Source organism: Physeter macrocephalus, chromosome 19 (genome assembly GCF_002837175.3).
Source record: "Physeter macrocephalus isolate SW-GA chromosome 19, ASM283717v5, whole genome shotgun sequence".
Classification (NCBI taxonomy): domain Eukaryota; kingdom Metazoa; phylum Chordata; class Mammalia; order Artiodactyla; family Physeteridae; genus Physeter; species Physeter macrocephalus.
In genome coordinates this window covers 46326981-46342210 of record NC_041232.1, presented here as the reverse complement: position 1 = coordinate 46342210, position 15230 = coordinate 46326981, and the positions used below count along the sequence as shown (strand labels likewise).

Below are 15230 nucleotides of genomic sequence, written 5' to 3'. Positions count from 1 at the left end.
ACTTGAGCAATAATGATACAATTGTAACAAAATAGGAAATCCAATTTCGAAGTCTGCCATGGATAATAATTATTTATTAATAAAATCATCTTGTTTTCTGGTTGTAAAAACTGGAAAAATGCAAACTCATACCTATATTATAGAAAACAAAATGCACTCATAAGCTTACAACCAAGAATATTAACCCCTGCTAATATCTGTGTTTTCCTTCTAGTATTTTTCTATTCATACATACTTTTAAAATATAATTATAATTATATAAAGTACATGTATGCATAGTTAGCTTACTTTTCTTCATGTAATTTAAATTCTTCAAAATGGGCATCATAATTAACACTTAACTGAAGATAGGCATTTACGTTGTTTTAAAGCTTAATTAATAAAAATAAATTTCCAAAGAATATATTGAATGTAAAGTTCTTAGAATATTATTGGGTCAAAAGGATGTGAGCTCTTTCATGTCTCTTGATACACTGTCAACTGTTTCCAGAAATATTTTAACAATTTATACTCTCACCAAGCAGAACTGAATCTGCCTCTCTCTCCACAAACTTGCCAGTATTAAATCTTATCTTTTTAGCAATATTTGCAAACCTAGTAGGCCAAAGAAGTTGCAATTCATTGTTACTCTAATTATACTTTTGTAAATACTAAGGAGAACAAAAACTTTATTTCAAATGAATATCATATGGGATATGACATGGGATATTTGTCTTTCTCATTAATGTGTAAAAAGCTATTTATGTAGTAAGACATATTCACTGTTTTGCATGTTATTAACAGATTTTTATTCCTTTTGTTGGTTACTTTTTGGATATTTAGGGAGATACATAAAGTTTTCTATTTTCACATGAACTACTCCATCAGACTTTTCTATTGTGACTTCACCTGCTCTCATATTTAGAAGTTCCTTTTATCCAAAGAGCGTGTAAATATCTACAACTGTTTCTTGCAGGTATTTTATGTTTTCATTGTTTAATTCATCTGGAACGTATCTTTTTGTACCCAGGTGAAGAACTAACTTAAGCTCTCACCTCCTATTAAAGTAAAGTCAAGATTCCCCAACATAATTTGTTTCATAAGCCGGTCATGGTTACTGAGGCATCCTCTGGCATACGTTAATATTAGAGCAATGAAAACTCTTTTGGATGTGAAACCAGTATATAAGTGTGGGAACCCGGTATATAAAATGCATAAAGGCAGAGCTGTTGCTGAGGTAGAGATGAGAGGGCTCAGAGCCCCCAGAACTTACTCCCTCTAATGGCTGAAGGCACTTCTGGGAATTTTCAGGGCCTCTGAAATAAACTGCAAACCACTATCCTTGGGGCTCATCCAGGGGTCCTGCTATGCTCCCCTGATTTTCAATCAATTCCTGTGCCAGCACCACCCTGTTTAAATTGCTGTAATATTACAATACACTTCACTATCTGGATAGGACACAGCTCTCATTACTCCTTCTTAAATTTTTCATTGTTCACTTCTTTAGATTTCCAGATGAAATTTAGATAGGAATTAAACGAGACATCTAATTAAATTTTTAGGAAATGTACACACATTGTTCCATGTGTTAAAGTTTTATTTTATAAACTGTAATAAGCTTTTTATTAAGTGTTTTATATTTTGCGTTGCAACTATGAATATACTTTTTTTAATAAATTATCCTCACATTTTATCGCTAATACATCAAAAGCCATTGAACTGTGATAATTATTATCTATATGAACAGCTAATTGAATTCATAATAGTTCTAATAGTATAGAAGTACAGAATCATATTTTCCACAAATACCGTGAATTGTTTCTCCTTTCTAATAGCTCTATGTTTTCTTTCTCCTACATTATTTACTTTGGCTAAAAAAGTGATCTTTTCTAGTCCCTTTCAAAATTTTTTTTTGCTGAAAATGGAAATGCTTTATAATTGATTTCCTCAAAAACAGGCTCTTAAAACTGCTGTTTCCCTAAAGAAAATCTGTAGCTAGAATTATTAGAGCTCGCACCGCCAAGAAAAGGCTGTAATCAGAAACCATTGGCCAGATATCACTGTCTCTTCTATACAAATCAGAGTCTGTCACAGTGTTCAATCTTTACATAAAATGCCCTTGCTTTCTTTGTGAAACAAACTGTTCTGCCGTGTTAGAGCTATATTTGTGATTCTACTTGACTGTGTCTCCCTGAGTTGTGTCTTATATCTCTCATGCTTCCTTCTCATTCACTAAAGTCCTCGCAGTTCTCAACTATCTTCTTTCTTCCGCATTTTACTCCCAACAGGTTGCAAATTCAGCACTGCTCCCCCAAAAGTGGAATTTCCATGGCTAAGGACACAAAGCACACGCACAATCAGTGGCCTCCCTAGCAATGGATTCGCTTGTACTTTTCAGAGGATATGAACAGATGTGCAGAACTGGCAAACACACCACTGGATGTCATCTTCTTTACTAATGTGACTAACTGTATCAGAGCCTATCTCAGAGACATTTAGATTCATACAACTTTGAGGCAAGACAGACTCTTGTCCCAGAAACCTCTTCTCCCAGACTTCTACATGCCCCAGTAGGAGGAGAAAAAGAAATCTGTAGACAAGGATAGCAATATAGTTAAGAGAAGGAAAGAGATATTTACTAAATCACTGAGGACACAGTCCATGCTAAGAATGTATTTTTCTGTTTTAGGTTCATCCTTTCAGCATTTTTCTGGTCCAGGAATACTATGTATCAAACATTTTAAAGCTTACTCAAGCTGACTCAGAAAAGTCATTTCCAGTATCCCTAAGATAAACACATTAGACCAGTGTTCATTTAATGGTTGAAGTCTCGGTCCTTCAGGCCCTGAAGAAAATTTTCTGAGCTTACTTACTTGACTGCAAAATAAAAAGATTTCTACAACTTAAAATCACATCAATGATACATGTTTAGATCCTTCTCTAACATTAAGGTGTCTTCCCTTAATCCATATTGGCAGTTCATTAAAATGTTTAGCTATTTAGGGCTTCCCTGGTGGCGCAGTGGTTGCGCGTCCGCCTGCCGATGCAGGGGAACCGGGTTCGCGCCCCGGTCTGGGAGGATCCCGCGTGCTGCGGAGCGGCTGGGCCCGTGAGCCATGGCCGCTGGGCCTGCGCGTCCGGAGCCTGTGCTCCGCAACGGGAGAGGCCACAGCAGGGGGAGGCCCGCATACCATAAAATGTTTAGCTATTTATGGTCTCATGTATTAGGTAAACGATTTGGAGGTTATAACAATAAACCATTATATAGCTCTCTACAATTACAAAGTGTTTACACACAACATATATTATTTCATTTGCTTACATACAACATATATATATATATATATATATATACATATATTTTTAAATGTGACCCTGACAACAACTCAGTGAGATGCATATAAGAGGCAGGATTAACTTCCTCTGAGATGCACTAAGTTGAAGTAATTGGTCCAAGGTCATAAAGCTACCAAGTGGAAGGACAGGACTTGTACACATTATGATACTGATGATGACAATGTTTAAATACAATAAAAGCAGTTAATACATATTAGACAACTTTTCTGTGCTAAGTCTCCAGAGGTTTTACTTGTATTACAATAGACTCCTGGATTCATATATTTAACATTCCCTATTTCCACTGTTCTTGAGATACCTCAAAGGTCCATGTCATTTTGATGAGACATGAATTTGAATGGCTGGTAGTATTCAGATGAGAAAATTAACCACATAGAAAGTGACAGCACCTTGCCCACCACCTAATATCTGCACCTCAGTTAGGTTGCTGTCTGCTCCTAACATATGTGGTTACTAGTTAAGGGTTTAAGGGTGATGTTTACAATTTTTCTATCCTACTTGCATGCATTTTATGGGGGAATTACATGCTATAGTAATATATGTGAACGTGTGACTTAAAAGATGCAGAATTTTTGTTGTAATAGCCTTGAGAATCAGGCCTATTTCACCCAGAAAAAGGAGGTGTCCAAGAAGATAGAGTGCCTCTGAGACCTGGCACCTAGGAAGTGATGGGTCTAGCCAACACTGAAGTCTGCTCCTTTTACTAAGTTAAATTACTTATTGTCTTGGGCACAAGGCTTTTACAGAAACTGTGGGCCTACAGTCAAGATATTATATGCAATATCGAGCTCACAATCCCCATTTCAGCAATCTCACACTTAAACAATCAGATATCTCCTTGAACTCTCAGATAACGGTTTAAACTGTACTTTCCAGTGGTAGCACCTGTCGTTAATTAACATTATCTGTTTAAGGATATTCTTCCAGTTACACTGCAAGCCTCAAGAGATCAAAGTCCTTGGTCCTCATTCATGTCTGCAGCATCAGATTATAGCACCACTAAGTATGCTTCGATGAAGACCAAGTTAGTTTGGAGTTCCATATATTAGGAATTTTTATAGAATAATACAGAAGGTTATGAGCTTTGGAGTCAGATGAAGCAGGAACACCTACTCTCTAGCTGTCTGATCTTAGATATTTAACATTCCTGAACTCAGTTTCTTCATTTCCTCATTTATAAAAACGTTGTGAGGACTAAATGAGATCGTAAGTGTAAAAGCACTGATTATTTCTGTATGCCGAATGATTGCCTACAGCAACATGTGTTAGTAACCACTGGCTAACACTATTGGCTGGGCGGGGGGAAAGCCCCCTTTGAGCACGGCCTAGAAACAGGAATCTTTTCAACACAAAGAAGAGAGCTATAAAAAAAAAATATGATGGGCATTACCTGGAGTGTCTCTGAGATTTCCTGCGTAAACTGCACTAGGGTTTCTACAAATCAGGTTAGACACATATTTGCCACCCCTTGTCACCTGATCAGGGCCAAATTTATTCGCTCTGGATTCAGACGTAAACCTGCACCATGTGGTGCCTGGTTTCATCACCCCACAGTCTTCCTCCCTGTGTTTAACAAGAGGGATTATACACCACGGCACTCTTTTAGACACTGCTCTATTACCTAGGAAGACAAGCACCATGTGGGGACAAATTATCCTGTTATGCATGTGTTACAAATCAGGTAAAAATAGAGAATATCAGCAGCAACAACTTACTTCCAACAATATATACGTACAGACAAACTTTCCTGCAACTATGACATATAGTATCATAGACTATTCATCAGAAGGAAATTCTGTCTTACAGTTAAATTATTTTGATTGCCCAGCTTCATAAAACCCGAGCAGAGCTGAGAGTAGACAGATGGCCTTCGGAGGCCTGGAACAGTTCAGAGAGTGATCACTACCTGAATTTGAAGATAAAATTCTATGCAGTTGACAGTTGACTTCTAATTTCCGATGGGATTTTGGCAGATTTTGTTCTACCTCAGTAAGTTTCTAAGCTTTACAAACAGTTTATATTCCTTTTACACACAGAAAGAAAATGAAAGTGAAAGACACCTAGAATTTCTACAATGTTCTAAAAAAGGTAAAAGAACAATATTAATAATTATTTAAATGATGATACATACAAAACGTGTTTTAAAAAGTCAGACATCCCTTTAATGAAGAAGATATACTTATACCACAAAAATATGCAAATAGTCTATTCAGAACCTACTAATTATTAAAAAAGTTTCTTCTGTGTATCAAGTAAAAATTCTGCTTTCCTATTACTTCTACTATGTAGTCCTAGTTTTTGCCTTTGAATGTGACATATATTTAATATTCAATTACAAGCACTTTGCTATCATAAAAGTTTAAAGTAAGGTAATTGCGTTACACGAATTTCTAAAATGGGATCCAATAATTTATTCACAGGATATATTGCCACCTATCTGAAAACACTATTAGGGGCCCAGCCTCCCTTTATCCCCACGTTAATGGATCCTTGGTTTCTTCCACCAGTACTCATATAAAATAGCTTGCAGACTACCTTCCGAATCACCCTTCTTTGAATATTCTTGAGTTTGCCAACGTCACCTGTAAATCACATCTTTAAGAATTATACTCATTGAAATAAATTAGCTAAATACCATTGATAAATATTCTAAATGTAGTCTGATTGAAACAATCTGTATGGTAAAACTATTACTTCTCTTTTTTTAACTCGTATAATTACATTAATACAACCTAACACAACACTTGCTCTTTTTCAGCAGTCTTCACACTGTCAATCAACTAAAACTTCCAGATCGTTCAACATTTGCTTCTGAAACCACATGCATAATTCTGTGGTGTATTTTCCAAACTTGCCAGACATAAATGTATCTCTAATGCACTAGTGTTTGTTTCAATCCATTTTTGTAGGCTCTGAAATCCTATTATTCCCTAATACCTGATTATTTAAGGTAACAGGTAAATTTTGTGTTATCCACAAATTTGAGAAATATTTATCCCAGTTAAATTTCATCTTTTTAGGTGCAGGCTGTTCATCCAAGCTTATAAACTTCTTTTGGAATCATTATTCCCTTGTCCAACTGTTCAGTTTCCCTTTTTATTTTCTGATATCCACACATTTGACAAGCATGATTTGATGGATTCCTCCAAGTTATTCATGACAGGTGAATAATGCAATGAAAAACAAAGCAACAAACCATGTGGCTGCCACTGGGATCTCCTTTCAGAATGATACTCATCAGCCAATCGGTATAATTTGTCTATAGAAGTTCAATCTGCTAAAAATCCATTTAATTATACTATCGCCCAGTTCATATTTGCCCATCACTTTTAAAAGAGTCCCACAAGAGACCACATCAAATGACTGGCTGAAATTTAGCTTCAACAGGAGCATCCTCCTGCTGTATGTCTAACAATCCTATCAAAAATAAATAAATTTAATTGGACATGAATTAGAGAATCCATAATGCCTTCCAGGGATCACTACTTCCATTTCTGTTTAATAATGCACTCTAGAATTTTACTGGGAGTTGAGATAAAGATCTACAGTCTGTAATTTCAAAAAATTTCTTTTCCTTTTTTTTATAATAATAACAATAGAAAATACACAACAGTAACTCTGCATCAAACTCTATTCTAATATACAAGCTTACTTAATCCTCCTAACAACCACCTTATCATACTTAGGTGACATCATTATCACCCTCATTTTACAGATGACAGATGAGGTAACTAAGACGCAGAGGTGGGCTTCCCTGGTGGTGCAGTGGTTGGGAGTCCGCCTGCCGATGCAGGGGACGCGGGTTCGTGCCCCGGTCCGGGAGGATCCCATATGCCGCGGAGCGGCTGGGCCCGTGAGCCATGGCCGCTGGGCCTGCGCGTCCGGAGCCTGTGCTCCGCGGCGGGAGAGGCCACAGCAGTGAGAGGCCCGCATCCCGCAAAAAAAAAAACACACACACACACACACACAAAAAAAGACGCAGAGGTGTTAATTTGACTCTCCCAAAGTCACACAGCTACAAAGTGGTTCAATTCTTGGACAACTGATCCCCTGTTCTCTGTGATTTTCCCCATGATTATCAGCAGCACTCCTGATCACATCTGCAGATTTTTTTAGTGTCTTGTTTGTCATCAAGCTCATATTTCGTAATTTCTTATCCCATCTAATACACAGTGGATATAACTTTTATATTACTTTCCTTATCACACCTTCTTTTAAAAATATGCATTAGTTTAAAGAAGAAAAATACAGTGAAATATTTCAAAAATGAGAAATCATGCCCGATGATCAAGTTGCTGTGACTGTGACCTAGAACATGGTACCAATTCCAAGGCAGCTAAAATGCAGAGGCAAACAGTTAACTCCTGTTAGCTTAGAGACATTGGTTTATCAGAGTAGATAAGGTTTTCCTATTCCTAACCTAAGAGAATCATCTCATATGGAAATTCATACAGAGGCACTGGGTGGTAATAGACAGGATCTTCAAAGGCAGACATAGAACATATATAAATTCTATTGTTGAACCTCTCATAAAATCTAAACATATCATAAAAATATAATAATTGAGACTAATTAAGTGAAATAATACAGTTAGATAGTATTCCCAAGGTCCAGTATGATTAAATTAAGAGTATATACCCTAATGACGACTTGGAGTTTATTTATATTTTACTACTATAGGTAGATACGACAACTCTGAAAAGCAGACTTGCAGATAGTAGAATGAGATATTATGAAAACTAAGAAGTTTAATGTGTATATTTGTCCACATGTGGGAGACTAAACACCTGTCCATATGGAAGTCTCTGGTCAAAGCCAGCATTCTCCCCAGGATAACATTCTGAAGAAGCAATCAGTTGAGACCCCAAATTTCCTTATCTTGGAAATCCTTACAAGGTGCTCAATAATACCTTAATAATAGCAAGTAGTACTTACATAACGCCAGAAAGCATTTTGTAATAAAAATAGGCGAGGCACTTTTCTAAAAACTTGACTTATGTTAACATATTTAGTTCTCAAAATCACCTATCAAGGTAGGTATCATTTTTCTGTAGATAAGAAAATTAAGATGCAGATATTTTAATTCACTTATTCCAGACTAGTCCCAAGAAACAAGCAGAGCGGAGATTCAAACTCACACCCTTGAACTCCAAGTGTTTCACCACCACAATACGCTACCACAATATGCTACCTTGTAGCAAACAGTCCAAACTTACTTGGAGGGTAATTTAGCAGTACTATTAAAATGTAAAAGGTAGGTGGTCCCGTTTGTTGAACCTAGTCTGTCTTTAGGTATTTTTCTTACAGAAATCCTCAGCTCTTCCTGAAAGTTCAATAAAGCATCATTCAAAACACTTTTTTGAAAGACATAATGTAAAAGAGAGATGGTTAAATAAATGAAGGCACATACATGCCACAAAATAATACACAGCCATTAGAAAGAAAATATGTACTGACTGATACAGGAGGATATCCACAAGAAAGTGATGACTAAAAATAAGCAAGCTGAAGAACAATACGTATAGGAACTTCCCTGGTGGTCCAGTGGTTAAGTATCCATCTTCCAGCACAGGGGACGCGGGTTCGATCCCTGGCCAGGGAACTAAGATCCCACATGCCGTGGGGCAACTAAGCTTGCCCACCGCAACTACTGGGCCCATGCGCTCTAGAGCCTTTGTACCACAACTAGAGAGCTCACACGCTGCAACTACTGAGCCCGTGTGCTCTGGAGCCCGTGTGCTGTAACTAGAGAGAAGCCCATGCGCTGCAACGATAGATCCCGCATGCTGCAACTAAAACCCGACTCAGCCAAAGAAATAAATAATTAAAAAAAAAAAAAAGAACAATATGTATAGAGGAGGTATATATTCAAGTACATGTGGTATACATACAAATACACCCACAACCCCCCCACACACACATTCACACCAGATAAAAATATTCAAACACTTAACAATTGTTACCCTGGAAAGTGGCAGAAAAGCAAAAGCAGAAGGAGGAAATTTTATACTTTTAAAATATCTGTGTATTTAGAAGCACAAATTACTTTCATAATCTTTAAACTGTATATGAAGATAATCTCTATATTATACAACTTATATAACAGATGCATCTATCATATAATATTTAATAACTAACTTAAAATCAGTTCCAAAACAAAATACAAATGAATATTCAAACACCAAAGAAAGAGTTATATGCCCTATACTCTAAAGCACAATGGAGAAAATAAAATGCAGGTATATTGAATTTTTTCCAAAGCAAAGATTACTCATCATTCAATCTGAGTCAGGGGAATTCTTCCGTGTTATTCTCACAGACTAGCCTGAAATGACACAGCATCCAGATGTAGCTGCCAGAAGGAATTAGTTGCAAAATATATCTTGAGATAATTGTAGAAAATGACTTTGTTATATGGGATTATTTGACTCTGACCACTTAAATGTTGAAGAATGACAGAAACAATGATGCTTGCTTTGTTACAGTTAATAGTAACTCTTCTCTTGACTGTAGTTAGACAATAGCATCACCTCCTTGATAATGCATTGATTTAACAAACATTTACCAAACACACACACACGCACACACACACATACACACACCCCAAAATGAAATACAATAAAACATGCCATCACCATCTCTGGAGACACTTAACCTCTGGTTTACTATAGTTGAGGAGGGAAGGGTGAGAAACATCTAATTTACTTACACATGACTTAAAAAGAAGGAGACTAAGCCATGTCTTCTTCCATATCCATTCAAAATGCTGGTTTAGTCTACATAGAAATGACCCTTTCCTACCATATTCCAGTGATGGACGGTATTATAAGTCAGATTCTATAGAAGTAGTGATGATCATCATGGTATTTTTTCTTTTTGGTCATTGCTATATTTCTGATTACCTGGCACATGGTAGGCACTTAATAAAACTTGCCTAATGAAATGAAAACAAGATAAATAAATGGCAAGGAAAAAGTGATGTACTGAATTTCTTGTTTTGTGGACGTATTATTCTCTTCTTCTGAAAAATACCTTTTTATACTTTTATTTGAATGGGAGCCATTCTATTCCTGTAGATACTGAAGAGTTGCCTAGTAATGATGGGGTGGTGTGATGGCAAGGGGAGGGGACACAGAGAGGGTTAATCATTGATCTTCCCCAGGATACATTAGCCTAAAACTCAAGAAAACAAATATCGGTTGCTTTCTGGTAATAACGCCATGTGATGAAACCATGAGACTTGCTGGAAGCCATGTTCCTAGTCATGTGGAAGAAGCCAGACTCAGAAAATAAGGCGTCTGTACAAAGAGAAGCAAAGATCAGAGAGCCCTGAAACACTCATTCTTTCTTTCCAGGTGTTACTGAGGAATTTCATTCACCTATAGTGGTTATGTTTATACAAGTCTTCTAATAAACTCTCCTTCTCACTAAATTGGTAAGAATTGGATTTTAGTCACTGTTTGTGACCAAATGTTCATGACCAAGGTGTCTGTTATACCAATTATTAAGCCCTCAGTCGGTTCCTTTCACAGGACATAAAAAAAGGTACAAAATAGATTGTTTCTAAACCTGATGTTAATTTTTGATTCCTTTAGAAGATGAATAGAAGAGTAGCTATTACTAAAAATTCTTAACCAAATAAAAATCATAAATGCAGTTAGTCTTTTGTCAAGCATGCACTTTGAACATCCAGAGACAACTGTTAAAAAATTAAACAATTGTATAAAATTAGGAACTCACCAGGCAAAGCTATGAATAATTCTAGCAGTAAGAAGTCTTTACCTAGAACTCAACTCTGATGAATAATAGTTAAAAGAGCTTCTGAATCCCAGGCTTCAGAAAGAGGGCCAACATTTTAAAAATATGAAGCAGGTATCCTAATATTTTAACGATATGAACTCTAGGCTTTCTATAGACCAAAAGGTTTATGTGACATGTGTTTTCCTGTTCCTAATTGGAATCATACATAAAAATCTACCATAACTATTTATACTAAAAGCCAAGTCAAAGATCTGCCACCAGATTTACTGTACTCAAGTAATTAAGATATAATTAAAGTATCTGCATCATAATTTATACTAAATACATTCTTGGGGCAATTACTTTGATATTCTACTTGATGTATTACCCACCTTAATATTAGCCAAATTTTCCAGGTTTGCATCCAACCCTCCTTTCTGGTCCTGTTTCTTAAACTAGGTGCTAGAGAAATGAAGGCCATATTTATCAGGGCACAAAGCAACAGAACTGGTTTCAATCAGCCCATATTTGTTGATATGAAGTATGGGCTGAGTCTCTTTAAGGAGGCAATGGAACATTAAACCTTACCTTTGCCAACAAAAGATTCTTTATGAAATCAGATAGTCCCTATTGCTTTTTAGCCGTCCTCAGTCCTGATTTTACCAGTTGAGATTTGCATACAACCAGGCTGGGAGCTCATTATACCATAATGCCACTTTTATGTCAGAATGAAGAAAAATGATTAGCTCCGATGTGATCAAAATATCTATCCCTTTGAAAGAAATACAAATAAGAGTTACCTATTAACCAACTCTAAATTAGTGCTTACAGAAACTCTTACTCAGATTTTTCCTAGAGGTTGCCATTCAGCATTATTGAATTATGCCTAAAGATAAATTAGGCCAGATGTTTTTCTCCTAGATTCACTCAACTACAGGCAGTAGGCACTAAGCCACAAGGAATCAAATCCTCCCTGTAGAAACTATCTGTAGAAAAAGCTTTGAGAGTTCTGTTAACCACCCTGACGTTCAGGTTTTAAGAGCTAATTACACCTGCCATCACGTATAGAGAACCTATAGGAGAACAAATACTGGAATATTCTGTAGGTTACCTGGTACAAAGGGAAGATAAAAACAAAATGTATCATCTCCATATTACTGGGAATTAAAATGAGAAGATGAAAGTCTGCCTCGTGACCCTAGCAATTCAGTGGTGGCTTTGCCTATAATAATTATAATGAAGTAGCTACACCCCCATACAAAGGCCAAAAAAACTTCGAAGATAAGGAATTCATTGAGAAAATCAATGTCTCCTACAGATAAATTATGCCGTATTGAAAATTACGGTTTAACACGTAAGGGACTGTGCGTCAACAACTCCACTGCCATTTGAGCAAAAGACTGGTAGAAAATTCTAGGAAATCTGGTTTTCAGTTTTTGCTTCTGAGCATGGAACAGATAGGGCTGCATACTGGTGAGTTCAAGGGCTGGACAAACAGTGTTCGCCTGGTTTAGGATGCATATGGTCAACACATTCCTTGTGGTATGAAAGGCTGCAGGCTTTCAAGACAAGTTTTCTTCCTTTTTTCCCCCTTTTCCTACATGAAAAGGTAGGGCTCAATGGGAAGTCTGTCAGCTGTCAGGAGTTTCTGTGTGCTGTATCTAGAGAAGAGTGGAAACTGGTGGGAAATAGCCCGAGGGTGACCAAGCCCTCAATGGAAGGGAAATGGAGACAGAACTCTCTGAGACAGACTGGGAAATATAATCCCGTAGTGGGGGTGTTCCTTTCTACCAGCACTCCTCTAGGCCAAAAAAAAAAGAGAGATAGAGAAAGAGAAAGAGAAAGAAAGAGAGAAAGAAAGAAAGAAAGAAAAAGAAAAAGAAAGACAGAAAGGAGGTGTTATTACAGTATCTGCTTTCCTCTTCTCAATGGTGTGGAAATCTGGCCATACCTTTTCAATGTGAAACAGACTTTGTCTGGACTTGGGAACCTGAACTTGTTGAAAATGTCCAGGTGCCCTTTTTCTATCTCTTCAACTATTTTAGAATTCAATTCCCTGTTAACAATAATTGTTCCACTCTTTCTGGTTAGAAAACTGTCCTCCTCAGTAGACAGATGGAAGGAAAAGCACTTATTTTATCAGGAAAAAAATAAACAGAATTATCTTAAGAGAGAATATAAAAGAATTTTCTGTGAATGAAAATCCTCTATTGTTTTCTGGTTTAAAAATATCAAAGAGTTTTCCTGGAGAGGATGATTTTACAAAGCAATTTAATGCAATGAAGAAGAAAACAGGGACTTAACCTTGTTTGCTTTCCTTACCTCTTAAGCATGTAATGAAGCATTTAGTGTCTCATAAACAAAGGGAAAAGGTGGCCTGGAACAAAAACATCTGTTTTGCTATCAGGACTGTATCTGTCAGGACAGGCAGGGATAGGAAACAGTAAAAACCAACCCCCAGATCTTAGTGGATTAAAACAGATGTTGATTCCTCATTCACATCTACATGTCCAATCAAGACACAGGGTGACGGAAACTTCATCTTGTCAGCAGCTTCTGGGATCAACACAGCTGGGAAAAGAAAAAGGTGACTCAAACCCTGACTAGAGGGAATAAGACCACGCACCTGGTAACACCTGACTTCAAGGGGCAAAGAAGTTCCACCCTGCGCCAACCTACTGCCTATAACGAAATAGCCAGTCAACCATTCATTAAAGACAGAGGAAGAGATTAAAAATAATAATAATTTAGTAGAAAACCATCTTTTTCTCTCTGTAGGGTCTCTCCAACACAACTGAAAATAGCTGACCCTTGAGCAACATGGGTTGGAACTGCGCAGGACCACTTATAGATCTTTTTCAGTAGGTACGACACGATCCACAGCTGGTTGAATCCATCGATATGGAACCATAGATGCAGAGGAACTGCAGGTAGGGAGCACCAACTATAAGTTATACAGATTTTTGAATCTGCGGTTGGTCTGTGCCCCTAACCTCTGTGGTGTTTAGGATCAAGTGTGTATGCAGAAACACACAGAAAAAAAAAACAATGACAAAACACTAAGCTTTATTAAAGTCCTACTGATTGCTTCTTCATCATTCAATTTTCTGGATGACACCTTTAATGTGCTTCAAGTTGCTTCTTTCATTTGTTAAAAGCTGCCTATGACTATCACCTAGTACCAGGAGAATAAGAGACAACAATTCTTGAAAAGATGGACTGGGAAGACTGGACTAATTTAAAAAGGGCCTCATTCTCCACTAAAGCTTTTTTTTTTTTTTTTTTAAATTAATTAATTAATTAATTTATGGCTGTGTTGGGTCCTCGTTTCTGTGCGAGGGCTCTCTCTAGTTGTGGCAGCGGAGGGCCACTCTTCATCGCGGTGTGCGGGCCTCTCACTATCGCGGCCTCTCTTGTTGCGGAGCACAGGCTCCAGACACGCAGGCTCAGTAATCGTGGCTCACGGGCCCAGTTGCTCTGCGGCATGTGGGATCTTCCCAGACCAGGGCTCGAACCCGTGTCCCCTGCATTGGCAGGCAGATTCTCAACCACTGCGCCACCAGGGAAGCCCTCCACTAAAGCTTTTAACAAATGAAAATAACTTTCATGAATCCTGCATTTCCTACCATGAAGCCGAGCTCATTTAATGGTGATTTCTGGAAAAAGGGGGGAAAAAGTCATTAGAAGATTAAAAGGTAATACAATATTTATATTTGCTCATTGATTTTTGTTGTTCCTACTGATAGTCCCTCTATTCCCATTTAGTTATTAGAACTTGGTTTGTGAAGATAGCATTAGCTAAAAGTGGTAAAACAGACATATAAAAACTGGAGAAAGGATGAGAACAGGAGATAGATAATATTTTTGTTATATTTAACAGTCTTTATTGATTTTTCTCATTTCCTCATTAAAGATCCTGGTGGGTTAAATGTGTTTTTCTCTTTATACACAGCAGCATCTCTGCCTAGAGCAGACCATGAATAAACATCAACACTTTGTGCCATCCACCTACATCCAAAATGAAAAGGTATGGGGATTTCCCTGGTGGTCGAGTGATTAAGACTCCACACTTCCAATGCAGGGGGCATGGGTTCGATCCCTGGTCAGGGAACTAAGATCCCACATGCTGAGGCAAAAAAAAAAAAAAAAAAAAA

The 15230-nt window shown here is 37.3% G+C and overlaps 1 protein-coding gene across 1 annotated transcript in view; it reads right to left on the bottom strand.

Moving 5' to 3' along the window:
- The window catches only part of ASXL3 (ASXL transcriptional regulator 3), a 167517-nt gene that overhangs the window by 135832 nt on the left and 16455 nt on the right, over positions 1-15230 (bottom strand). The window contains exons 3-5 of the mRNA XM_055080336.1: positions 14703-14732; positions 8553-8659; positions 4727-4899 (exon numbers count right to left, since the gene is read on the bottom strand). Of these exons, the coding sequence (XP_054936311.1) occupies positions 4727-4899; positions 8553-8659; positions 14703-14732 (310 nt within the window). The remainder of the gene's footprint in view (positions 1-4726; positions 4900-8552; positions 8660-14702; positions 14733-15230) is intronic.